A 13,268-nucleotide genomic window follows, 5' to 3' on the forward strand; every position below is an offset into this window, starting at 1 on the left:
CCTCCTACCGTTCTTCTATTCTTAAGGAGTGCTTTGCTTATTCGGGGCTTTTTTCCATTCCATACGAAATTGGAGATTGCCTTTTCCATTATCACATTTGACGCATCAGCGTCACAGTGTTCAGCATCACAGCAACTGTGAGTACCTCTGTGCACAGACCAGTGCTGTACCACCTAAAAGAATGTTTGACGGAAAACAGTTTGAACTAGGCCTGAGGGCTGCAGAGGATGTTAATGAATCTTCCTCCAATCCTGACAGCATATTCCTTTTTTTTAAATTGTGATTTCAACACGTGTCCTATTTGGAAAAAAAAATTCTTTTTTCAGTGTCATGTTCTTATAGTCCAAATTCTTGAATTCTTTGCTCAGCATAGAGATTGAATTAAAGGTGCAGTCTCTCCACCCTTACCTTCTTGTGGGGGGAGACAGACAACACCCAGTCAACCAGAAACAGGAATAAATCCTGGGGCGATGCCCAGATCGGAGCACTGTTGAAAGAGAAGCAGGAAGAGGGGGGCCTGGTGGGGTGGGCGTGGGCTGTGGTTGTAAACAGTGTATGCTTGGTGGGCCACACCGGGAAGGTGGTGTTTGAGCCCAGGCTGAGAGCAGATGGGGTAGGGAGCCCTCCTCTCTGGGGGAGGGCAGCAGGCAGAGGCTCTGGGGCAGCGCACACCTGGCTCCTTGGAGGAACAGCCAGGAGCCTGGTGCCCGGAAGGGAAGAAGAGGAGGAGGAGGGAGGGAGGAGGGGGATGACCTCAGAGCAGTGTGTGTCATCACACAGTCACCTGTGTGGTCTGAGGACCACTTCAAGGTGGAATGACTGGAGCTGCCCGAGAACAGACTGAGGGGTGAGGGTGGAAGTGGGGAGACCTGTGGGAGGCGATAGGTTCAGCCGGGAGCCCTGGTGGAGCTAATCTGAAGGCAGAGGCAGCAGGATTTCCTGACAGACGGTGGAGGATGGAGGAGAATGAGGACTGGGAAGGGGGGAGTTTGGCTCTGCTTCGGGAAGGATGGAGCTGTCGTCGGCTGGGGTGGAGCGGGCTTTCGGGGGCACAAGCCGAGTTAGCACATTTTGCACAGATTACTGTGTATTGGACAGTCCAGTGGGGCTGGGCTCAAAGAAGAGGGGGCCCGGGCTGAGATGCGGGGGGGTGGAGCGCAGTGGGCCAGGCCCGGAGAGCAGGGGAGCAGGAAGCTAGACCAGCAGCTGCCCAGGCAGAGTTAGTGGGATGCACCCTCCCAGAGGCCTGGGCAGGCCTCCTCCAAGGTGCAGCCTCAGGCCAGGCTGGGGACCCAGGGCTCCTGTGCTTAGCCCTCCCCTGCCCCCAGCCCTGCTTTGTCTCAGAATCTCCAGGAAATGTCCCCTTGAGCCCCAACAAGCCCCAGACAGCTTTGGGAGTGTGTTTGGGAGATCAGAGACCCAGCACCCACTGTGAACATTGAGGATGGAAAACTTGCATTGTTGGGGGTGTGTGTGTAGGGGGGACAAACATTGAAATCTGTTCCATCTCAACTGGGAAAGAGAGGAGGAGGAACAAGGGGAGTGGGCGTGCGACACACACACACACACACACACACACACACACACACTTTTTTTCTCTCTCTCTCTCCACCCTGTCTCCTGGGCACCCCTGCAGACGGTGGGCAGAACTGCACCCAGAAAGCCTGTTTCCCAGAGGAAGGAGAGCCTTCCCCCCCCCACCAGGAGCTTAGGGGACATCTGTAGCTAAGGCAGGGACCCCTCCAGTGACCACCCCTGCCCACAAAAGTGAGCCAGCCTCAGCCTTCACGTGACCCCAGCCTCAGCCAAAGCCTTTGCGGCCTTCCGGCCAGTCATTTACCTCCAATGGACATGCCTGTCCATAAAATGGGCGCGCATAGGCAGTGCGGGTGAGCGCTCTGCGGGGTGACACCTCCACACTCTCGTGTCTTTGTGTCTTCATTTATACATGGCTCTCCTCTACAAGGAGAGCCTTGGTAGTGCAGTGCCTTAAGTGATGAACTGATAACCAAAAGGTTGCTGGTTGGGATCCGTCAGCCCCTCCACGGGAGAAAGGCCTTTATGTCTGCCCCGGTAAAGATCACAGCCTCTGAAGTACTGAGGCTTTGTCTTCTGTCCAGGAGGGTTGCCAGGAGTCAAGATGGACTCCCAGCCCCCACCCCTGGGCAGGGATTTGGTTTGGGTTTTAGCTACAACCTGGACAGGTCGAGTCAGACATGGTACAAGCTCTGCTTCTGAGGTGCAAGTTCTGCTGAACTTGCTGAGTTAGCTCACTTGGAGCTCACTGCAGAGGAGGAAACCGAGGCATGGAGACACTAGGTGACTTGCACAAAGTCCCAAGGAGTTATTGAGATGCTCCAGGCTGTTGCCTGGAGTCCTAGAGCCAAGAGACCCTCAGACCAGTGTCTTTCATCAGCTCTGCTCCTTGGGGAAGCGACCTGGTGTCTCTAGCCTCAGCCTTTCACCTGGGAGGCACCCCATCCAGGGTTCTGCTAAGCGGCACCCATGGTGGGTGCTGTGACATGTGTCTTACTGTCTCCCTGCAGACGCTTCGCCTTGTCCACCAAGATCCCTGACACCAAAGGCTGCCTGCAGTGTCGCGTGGGTAAGAGACGGTGGCCAGGGCTGGGCTGGGTGGGGTGCAGGCCAGCGGTACCCACCCCTCACTTTCCTTGCAGTGCGGAACCCCTACACGGGCAGCACGTTCCTGCTGGCTGCGCTGCCCGCCAGCCTGCTCCTGTTGCAGTGGTATGAGCCACTGCAGAAGTTCCTGCTGCTGAAGGTGTGGGCCCGGGGGGCCAGCAGGAGGGCCCAAGGGCCATCAGGTGGACAGCAGGGTCTGGAGGGAGGGGTGGGAACTTGAGCACCCATACTGTGCTGCCCCCACCCCCCAGAACTTCTCCAGCCCTCTGCCCAGCCCAGCGGGGATGCTGGAGCCGCTGGTGCTGGATGGGAAGGAGCTGCCACAGGTGTGCGTGGGGGCCGAGGGCCCTGAGGGGCCTGGCTGCCGCGTCCTCTTCCACATCCAGCCCCTGGAGACCGGCCTGACGCCTGACATCCTCATCCCACCTGGTAAGCAGGAGGGTGTGTGTGTGTGTGTGTGTGTGTGTGTGTGTAAACAAGCGTGCCAGCAGCCACTCAAACTGAGTCCCCATCATGGGGCTTTTGGAGGCCTCAGGGCCCAGAAGATGCTGTGAAACCAAAGGGCTTGGTAGCTGAGTGCAAGCCAAGCAGCACCAAGCTGGGTTCAACGGGCAGGGCCCCCACAGGGCCAGGCAGCAGGAGACTGGTACCTGGACAGTCTTAGGACACTGCTGGCATTGCAAAACCAGGAGAGGGACAGGCACACTGGTGGGGACCACACAGAGGCCTTCACTGTCCTCCGCACGGCCCTGCAGATGGGGGACCAGTCTCAGGGAGTTGAGGCGCCTTGTTGTGACTGAGGTTGGGTGCCTGGTTTGCCTCCTCCATGGCCCCTGAGGTCACCCTGCCCCCTGTGGGTCTGGGGACCATCACTTCACACTTGGGGTTCCCGCAGTGACCAGCTGAGCCTGGGACCCCACAGGGCTGTGTAGGCTGGGTGGGATCCTGTGGCGGCCTGGCTGTGGTGTGTGGCCCTTGTCCTCGGGGCCAGAGAGGCTTGATGGCCTAGCCAGGCTGTGTCTCCTATCTCTGTCTGTAGAGGGTATCCCAGGATCTGCCAAGCAGGTGATCCAGGTGGACAGGGACACTGTCCTGGTCAGCTTTGAACGTGAGTGTCTTTAGGTCAGGGCTGGGGCCTGGGAACGGGGCGGGGGGGGGGAAGCCATGTGGGTCTGCCTCCCCGGAAGGCAGTGCTCCAGCCACCGCCTCCCCTCTCTGCAGGCTGCGTGAGGGTTGTCAACCTGCAGGGTGAGCCTACAGCCACGCTGGCACCTGAGCTGACCTTTGACTTCCCCATTGAGACTGTGGGTGAGTGAGCTCAGGTGGGGTGGGAGTGTCCCGGGCCTGCAGGTTACCCTAGCCCTGTTAGAGCCCTTCTGGTCACCCACCGTCAGTGAAGGCCACCGTGGCCCCGATCGGGGTTTGGGGCCTGGTGAGGGACCGGTCCCAGAGAACTGGCCCTCAGGCTGACAGTAGCCTGGTCCCTCCAGTGTGTTTACAGGACAGTGTGCTGGCCTTCTGGAGCCATGGCATGCAGGGACGCAGCCTGGACACCAACGAGGTGAGTGGGACCCAGGGTCTGGCTGCCCCTGCCCCAATATGCCCCCTCCTAGAGAGTACCTGCAGGATGATGCAGGCACCCCTTTTCTTCCCAGGTGACCCAGGAGATCACAGACGAGACGCGGATCTTTCGAGTGCTCGGAGCCCACAGGTAGGATGAGGTGGCCGGGAAGACACGGTCAGCATCACCGTCATGGGCAAAGGGTCTCCCCACCCTTCTGACTCCCCTCTCCTCCTCACTCCCCGCCAGAGACATCATCCTGGAAAGCACCCCTACAGACAACCCCGGTGCCCACAGCAACCTCTACATTCTCACCGGCCATCAGAGCAGCTACTGAGCCCGCTCAGCCGCCGCCTTGGCTGTGCTGCTGCCACCACCGTGGCAGGGAGACATCCTGAGAAGCATTTTAGGGCTGGGGAGCAGTGATCCCACCCCCTGCCTGTGCAATAATAACTGGACCTGATGAAGCTGCTGTTACCGAGCCCCCCGCCCCCAGCCAGGGGCAGTCTGGACGACCCATTCCACTTCGTTCCACATTCCCCTTTCTGCTCTTTCTGCCAAGGGCCTGCCCCTATGCACTGTCCCAGAGAACACGGTATTTAAGAGAGAACTATATTGGTATTAAAGTTGGTTTGGTTTTACTCATGGGTCCTTGTGGAAGAAACTCCGGGATTGCAGTGATTAAGCACTGCTAACTGAGAGGTCAGAGGTTCAAATTCACCAGCCCCTCCTCAGGAGAAAGGCAAGGGAACTGCTTCCATAAACATTTACAGCCTTAGAAACCTCCCAGAGTAACTCCACTGTGCTGGGTTGTTCCCGGCCCACTCGTCATTCCCCCAGCACACCCGTCACTGCACCCCTGCAGCTGCGGGGTGAGCTTTGTAGCCTCTGTGTGAGAGCCAGGCAGAGCTTAAGGCCTCCGATTGCCATAGCAGCCCCAGGCCCCCTGCTTAGAGCTGACTCTCGGGCTGTGGTTGAGGCCTCTTCAAGGCTTGACACCTCAGGGCCTCACACAGATGGCTGAAGCTGGTGCAGAGTTTCAGGGGGCCCTTAAACAAGGGAGCCCTCATCCAGGCCACCCTGTGTCCAGACACATCTGTTCCAGGTGACTGGTGGGTGGGCCTAGGGAGGTTGCTGGCTCCGAGAGACAGCTCTGCAGTGACCACTAACTAGTACCTGTCTCAGGTCAGGAGCTGCCGCTGCCCACGCCTGTGTCAGGCTGGGACAGCTGACCATAGATTTGGCCACTGGCTGTGACTTCAGGAAAATTACCCCGTATGCATTTAACAGCTATTTCCAGAAACCCTGGGAGCACAGAAGGGTCACCGACAGAATGAGGGCCAGTCCCTCATGGGGGGACCCCAACTTCTCCGCAGCCTGCCTCTCTGGGGCATATCCACCCACTACTGACTTTGAGCTTTCCAGTACCACTGTCAGGTTCCAGCTCAGAGGGCCGCACACCACAGGTCCAGGGGCTGCACACCCAGCAGTGACCAGAGGCAGGCTCCAGGCCAGCGGGCAGGGAGGCCGAGAAGGCTGGTGACCCCGATGGGTTGGGGCACAGGCAGGACCAGGGTTGTGGTGTGTAGGAGAGCCCTGGCCTGTTTCCCATCCACCTAGTAGCCATTGAACCTCAGTAGTAAAATAACCTAAGCATTTGGCTACTAACGAAATGGTCAATGGTTCAAGACTACCAGACCCTCCACAGACGTGGCAGTTTGTTTCTGTAAAAACAGTTAAGTGCTGTTAAATATGACTCAGAGAACCTGTGAACCAGGAACCCCATCCTTTCCTACACCACCCCCGACACAGCAGAGGCTGTTGTTACAGTTGTCGTGTCAGTCTGCCGCGATGGGCGTCTTCCTTCTTTCCCTGACCCTCCACCTTTCCAAGGATGAGGCCCCTTCCATGTGTGTGGCCTTGGGAGCCCTGTAGGCAGTTCTGCCAATCAGAGTGGGCTTGATGGAGGAGGTTTGCTGCTTGCATCGCCAAGGCCAGCGTGTGAATGACTTCACACCTGGTGGCCCTCACGGAGATGAGTTGTGGCGGGGATATGTGGCTGGACAGGGGGACGGCGGTTCACGTGAAAAGCTCAGGGTTCTCTGGCAGTCACGATGTCCCCTTGGCCACCCTTCAGCAGACCTCTGGCTACTGTGACTCAAGAAGCCTGGGAGGGCCCCTTGGAATGGGAGCCAGCCCGGGGAGGGCTGCCACTTGCTGTGTGCGGGCCACTCATACCCATGTTCCCAGAGAGGAGAGGGCCTGTGAGTTCTGAAGGTCTCTCTGCACCCACCAAGAGGGTATTTGCTGGACCAAACAGTAAGTGAATTCCTAAGCCCAGGTTTCCAAGAGGCGATGCAGGATTAAGCTGAGGAGTGTGGGGTGACAGTCTCACCAACTGACCTGGCCACTGGCCAGCACCCACAGAGCACCAGGAGGCAGACAGCGCCACCTTGTGGCAGGTTGGCCCCACCCAGAAAGAGCAAGTGTGAAAAGGTATGTTGGGATGTCTGAGAGCATTGAAAACCTAGAACTTTGGGCAAAATGTGTGCTCCCTGTAAAGCCAGATCACCAGCCAGAGGAAGACCAAGAAGACTAACATTGTTTCTGTTGTATTTATCTGTCTTAATAGCTAACATCTGATATAAAAAAAATCTGATCTAAAAAAAAAGGACAAAATGAAACTGGTGAAGGCTTTGTTTCTACTTTCACCAGATTTGAAAAAAAAAAGAGATAATATGCAGGCTCCTCACTCCCAACCCCTACCCCACAGGCGCCAGTTTTTTAAGATCCTTTAGAAGGATTTGTACATACTGAAGACAGTCAATATGTGTTATACATATCCATCCTTTCCATATGCTAGAGAGTCCCAGGGACGTAGGCCATAGAGTTGTGCGGCTAACCCAAAGATTGTCCTTTGGGAGTTCAAGTCCACTAGCTGCTCTGTAGGGAACAGTCTCCTCCTGTGCAATTTCTCACTTTGGAAACTGGCGAGGGGTCAGCTATGAGTAACAATGGCAATGAGAAAGACCTTCATAATAAAGAGTGAGACCTTCCATATACTGTTCTGGCCTGTGCTGTTCAAGCTTACTCAGGAGATTGTTCCATTAGACTACCTTTTGTAATGGACTATGTAATTAGGGCTCTATTGCTAAAAATCCAAGTTATTTTTACACTATGATTTTTCAAAATTAACTTTCTATTGTGAATTGAGTGAAAGGTCACAGAGCAAACTGATTTTTCATCTACACTTCTGTTTTGTGTGTGGAGGTTTGGTTTTGGTTTTGGTTTGGTGGTGCTTTGATTTCAAAAGCAAAATAAGTTCAATTTTGGAGGAAAAAAAGCAGTAGCTTACTAACTACACCACTAGATGACAAAAAAGGAGACATTCTAAGACTGAGCAGGGACTGGAAGGCCATTAGGGGAATTAAAGACAGCCTACCTTGAAGATTACATCTCAACATCAGGAAACCAAAAGTCCTCCTCACAATCAACACTTTTGGCCCCAGCAGTCAGGAAATCAAAAGACAAATTACATTTGTCAGGGACAAACTACTGTCGGGGACCTCTCCAGAGTACTGAGAAGCAACAATGTCCATCTAGGAACTAAGGTGTGCCTGGAACCAGGCCATGGACTTTGCAAATACATGCTATGCATCAGAGAGCTGGGCAATGATTAAGACTTACAGAAGAATTGATGCCTTTGCGTTGCGGTGCTGGACAAGAATCTTAAACATACTATGGAATGCCAAGAAAACAAATATCTGTCTTGGAGAGGGTGAAACCAAATTTCTCCTTAAAGGCTAGGATTGTGAAGCTCCATCTCACATACTTTGAGCACGTGGCCAGGAAGGACAGATCCTTGAAGCAGAACATCATGCTTGGAAGGGTGGAGGGACAGCACAGGAGAGGAAGACCCTGGATAAGATGGATTGATGCAGTAACTGGGGCAATGGGGGTTGCCTCTGAGTGTAGTACAACTCATAGCGACCCAATGAACAAAAGGTCTGAAGCCCCCCTACAACCATTACCATTTGAAATCAGTGAGACTAGGACAGGCTTTAGAGCTACTGTACGTAGGGTCGCTGTGAGTCGCAGGCTACTTGAAGGTACACAACAACAACTACTGAGCCAACAGAGATGATCATCTATCATGACAGAAATTGTCAACAATCTCATCTTTCATGGATTCACAATTAGTGACCCTGGCCCACGCAGACAGGAAATCAGATGTGTTGCATGGAGGAAGTCGGCTGTCAGGGACTTCTCCCAAGTGCTGAAGAGTATGGAAGAGTAGAGTCTTCCACTCTCGACAACATGGATTGATACTGTGACACTGGCAATGGCGTCAGGTGTGTCAGGGATGGTGAGGTTGGTTTAGGGCTGTTGTTCACAGAATTGCTGAGTCATAGCTGACTCAACCTCAATGGCACATGACAATAATAACAAGAAAAATCCTTCAACAGTGGCGATGTCTGGAGCTCTACTGTAAAGATTTAGACAATGTTCTCTCAAGAACCTTCTAATATCATCTAGTATCGTACACATATATAAATACATACACATACACACATCCCAGTGCTTTCTGTGGGATGTGTGCCTGGGAGTGTCAGTGCAGGGCCAGAGACAGCTCAGCTGGCCCCTGTGACAGCTGGAGGTTGGGGTGCAGGACGATGGGTCAGCCAATCACCTCCAAGAGAGAACGGCAGAGCTGGGGCTCCTCCCCCCCCCAGGGTGTAACTGCCCACGGCCCAGCCCCCTAGTGTGAGCTAGGAGAGAGTGATCACCAGCAAGTACTCTTCAAACAGTGAGGGACTGTGAGCTCCCTGCAGCACAAGCTCAGCGCTGGGACCCCGGGACCCCGCTTTCGCATGGACTCAGAGACTGTCTACCGCAGAGTGGGACTCTAAGGTCCAAGGCTGCCACTGTTTCAGGAACAGACAACCCGCCACATCTGCATAGCAACTGCTGGGCTTCACCTGCCAGCTGAGCAGCCAGTCAATGCACCACCAGTCAGGAAACCACACCCACTGCCAGAGTGGACGCTGCCCCAGAGCGACCCTGGGGGCTAGAGCGGAGCTGCCCCAAGGGGCTTCCACGGCCATACGGCCACAGGGTCAGGTTACGGGCAAGGAGAGGAAATGGGACTTTTATTTATCTATTTTTGGGGTTTTTTATTTATTTTTTTAAAAATTTTGTTATTTTTGTATGTGTAACATCAAATTGGATCTGACTGGTACAGGAGGAGATTTCCCCTCCTCCAGCAGAGCGTCTGGTGGATTCAAACCACGTACCTCTGGGATTGCAGTGTAGCTTCTTGCACTAGGCCACCAGAGCTCCCTGGGGTGTTTTTTTTTAAGAGTAGTGTTTATTTACTGAGCTGTGATGAGTACTTTCAGTTGGGAAGTTAAGTTCAGGGAAGTGGGGCTTACCTTGCTGAGTCCCTTACCCCGCCCTCCTCCCTCAGAGCGGCCAGCAGGTTCAGACTGCCCCCCTTGCCCTTTCCGTTAATAGTGGGGTGCTTTGCTGCTGTCCCACCAGAGCTCCTTTTCTGGGACCCAGCAGACCCTCAGGAATTTGCTCCCTGTGAAGGTGGGTCACCCCACACATAGTCCCCCGCCCCAGGGATGCTGCAGCCTGACGTCTGTGGGGGGCAGCAGTTTCGGCTTGACCCTGGGCCCTGGGGGACAATGGCGAGGTGCTCAGCTGTTAACCCAAAGTCTTGAGTTCAACCCACCAGCCGATTTGGGGAAGAAAAGCTCTGACTTCTCCCTTAAAGAAACCCCATAGAAACCAGGGGTGCCTTAGTGGCCTAGTGACAAGAAGCTGCACTGAAATCCCAGAGGTGGCATTTCGAATCCACCAGATGCTCTGTTGGAGAAGGAGAAGCAATCTCCTTCTGTATCAGTCAGATCTGATTTGACAGTACAAACACACAAAATAATAATAAAATTTAGGTGGGGGGGGGGAGAAACCCTATGTCCTTACAGCTGTGTTGAGTCTGCCCCTCCAACGCACACAGGCCGGGAGCAGACCTGCCTGGTCCTGCGCCATCCTCACCATCCGGCCGGCGTTCAGCCCGACTGGTGCACAGACACCCATGTCACCGAGGGGCCTCCTCTCCTGCGCTGACCCTGTGTTTACGGCTCCCTCGTGCAGGGAAGGCCCCTCCGGTTAGCGTGCCTGAAGTGTCTGACACCCGGTCTCACCTTCTTGCCTTGAAGCAGCACCTGGCTCCACGTCTTCTGGGACAGAACCGTCTGTTCTCGGGCGCTTCATGGTGTGTTCAGGCTCTTCACCAACACCGTGACGTACGGGCATCGGCTCTTCTCCATGAAATCTTAGGGCATGAGTTCCTCGTGTACTCGCCGCACGTGGGAATCAACTCAGTGGGACGTGAAAACGAACAGCTCGTGCTGCGCTAGCAAGTGAAGGCCCGCAGTGGGAACCCACTCAGCGTGCACAGCTCACAAAGGCCTGCAATCTGCTCCCAGGGACACTCAGGACCGAGTGATGGCTTTGCCACCAAGCCTAAGGCACCAGGTTCAAATCCACCAACTGCTCTGTGGAGAAAGATGGGGGCAGTCTCCTGAAAACCCAACGGAGGGTCAGCTCTTAGTTCAGACAGGACAACATGTAACAAAACCACCACCAACGGGATTACAGGCAGCAAACACCACAGCACTGCAGACAGGACATGTTACAAAACCACCACCAACGTGATTACAGGCAGCAAACGCCACACAGCGCTGCTTCTCTGTGACATGCGAGGTCAGCATGCACTGTTACCTCCTTGATGGAAAAAGGCTGTTTCTTCTTTTAAAATACTGTGTTGTAGGCTGAAAGGCGGTGGCTTAAAGGCCCGAAGGAGAAGGCAGCCAGGTTGTACCTGGATGACTCCACCCAGGGTCTCTGTGGCTTCTTGCTGCCTGAGCATGGCATGTACGCAAGCAGTCACAAGCTTTTGGGGTCCTGTGCTTTTTGGGGCTTGTGTTTGACAGGCACTACTGCTCTTCCCCCCAGGAGCGAGGCCCATGAGGCTTGGCCTAGGGTTTAAGGCAGGCGGTGGCGCCCTCTAGCCTGGTTCAAAATTGGGGTTTTTTTTGTCAAATATTCTTTTAGGTTGTATAGCCCTGGTCTGTGCATTGCTGTACAGAGGTAACACGTGGTTGTTGTGATGCTGAACACTGTGACACTGATGTATCAAATATGATAATAGTTACCCATAGTGAACAGTGTCTTTGGGACTGTCGAGGGGATTGAAAATCACACACACAATGTGGCAACACAGATGAGTCTTACAAGCATTGAATTAAAACATGGGAATAAAACTGCACATAGTATGATAGCTTTTTTTAGGGGGAATGATTTTTTAAAATAAATGTTTTTTCTTTCTTGCAGTATTGACAGATTACACATAATTATTAAAATAAAAGAGGAAAGATTTTTCCTAATATTTTAAGCATGAGTTCCTCTGAGTAGTTGGCATATAATTAGTTTTAAACATTGAAAATGTTTTAATTTGGGTGGACAACTAATGAACACTGCATTGAAACAGATGAGGGAAAGAACTATTTAAAAGGAATAGATGATTAGGTATTATTTGCATGGCAACAGTCCAGAATATGAGCTGCATAGTAAAGTGGACTGGGAAGAGGGAGGAAATTGTGCAAAAATAAAAGAATCTTTATAAAGAGAAAAGCAAACGGGGGGGGATGTGCAACAGTGAATTAACAAAAAGATCTAAGTTTTCTGTAAACTTTTGTTAAAATATCAGTAAAGTATAAAAATTTTAATTTTTTCCATTGTTGCACATCCCCCCCCCGAAATCTCTTCCTGCTCCCATCTCTTTACTGCTGTGAACAACTCAGCAATAAACATGGTGTGCATGTGAGGGGGGGGGATTGATTTGAGTGAATGTGTAACAGCATTTTATAAAGCTCAAAGGCAAAAAAAAAATAATGAGGTACTGTTTGGTGACACAGGCATATTCAAGAAAACAACTATGGAACCAAGGAAAGGAAAAGCAAATCCAGATGGTGTCAGTGCCTCCTGGGCACATGGGCACTACTGTTGGGTGGCAAGTTCACAGAGGTCCAATTTCTTCCTCATGTTCTCAGACAGGAGCTGCACAGCCTTTGGTAAGTACCAGACATCAGGTGATAAAATTTTAGTTTGTTATGTGCCAGCGAGTCAGCTGCGACTCATAGTGACCCTATGTACAACAACTCTGAACCTTGTTCCATCCTGAGCCAACCTCACCGTTTCCGACACACCTACCCCCCTTTACTCCAGTCACTGAGTCATCTCATCAAGGGTCTTCCTCTCTTGCGCTGCCCCTCCACTCTCTCAAGCATAATGTCCCTCTTCAAGGACTGGTCCCCTCCTTGCAACATGCCCAAAGTATATCAGATGAAGCTTCAGAATCCTTGCCTCCAAGGAACAGCCTGGTTTCACTCCCTCTAGGTCAAACTTGTTCTTCTAGCAGTCCATGGTATATTCAATACTCTTCTCCAGCACCACAGCTCAAAGGCATCAATTCCCCTTCTATCATCCCTAGTCATTGTCCAGCTTCTGATGCATAGCAAGTAGTTGCGAAGACCATGGCCTAGAGCAGGTGCACCTTAGTCTCTGGACTGACATCGTTGCTCTTCAGCACTCTGGAGATGTCCCTGAGAGCAGATTCTCCCAATGCAATGAGTGTTTTGATTTTCTGACTGTTAGTACCGAGTGCTGATTGAGGAGCCAAACTGTTTCCATATTTTAAAATAATTGCCCCAAATTTGATCCTTTAATAGCTCAAACCACCTCCTCTCAAAACAAACTAAAACAGCCTATGATGGGGAGGGACAAAAAAAAGAAATGCCTAGGATGGTCCTTCCCAGATGAAGAGTCGAAGTGTGCTCTCAAGTCTGCTGCTGTTGTTGTTATGTGCCGTCGAGTCGTTTGTGACTCATAGCCCTAAACCCTGTTCTATCCTGTGCCAATCACACTGCCTCTGACACACCCATCCCGATTACCCCAGTTACTGAATCAATCCACCTCATAGAGGGTCTTCCCCTCC

The 13,268-nt window shown here is 52.8% G+C and overlaps 1 protein-coding gene across 1 annotated transcript in view; it reads left to right on the forward strand.

Annotated features, from left to right (window-relative positions):
- MAP4K2 (mitogen-activated protein kinase kinase kinase kinase 2) overlaps positions 1–4,541 on the forward strand; it is a 17,452-nt gene extending 12,911 nt beyond the window's left edge. The window contains exons 25-32 of the mRNA XM_006901470.1: positions 2,547–2,605; positions 2,679–2,782; positions 2,895–3,072; positions 3,683–3,751; positions 3,865–3,951; positions 4,134–4,204; positions 4,299–4,354; positions 4,454–4,541. Of these exons, the coding sequence (XP_006901532.1) occupies positions 2,547–2,605; positions 2,679–2,782; positions 2,895–3,072; positions 3,683–3,751; positions 3,865–3,951; positions 4,134–4,204; positions 4,299–4,354; positions 4,454–4,541 (712 nt within the window). The remainder of the gene's footprint in view (positions 1–2,546; positions 2,606–2,678; positions 2,783–2,894; positions 3,073–3,682; positions 3,752–3,864; positions 3,952–4,133; positions 4,205–4,298; positions 4,355–4,453) is intronic.
- The last annotated feature ends 8,727 nt before the right edge of the window (positions 4,542–13,268 follow it).

The sequence above is a fragment of the Elephantulus edwardii genome, unplaced genomic scaffold (genome assembly GCF_000299155.1).
Source record: "Elephantulus edwardii isolate Elephantulus edwardi_28Jun2011 unplaced genomic scaffold, EleEdw1.0 scaffold00328, whole genome shotgun sequence".
In the NCBI taxonomy this organism is placed as follows: Eukaryota; Metazoa; Chordata; class Mammalia; order Macroscelidea; family Macroscelididae; genus Elephantulus; species Elephantulus edwardii.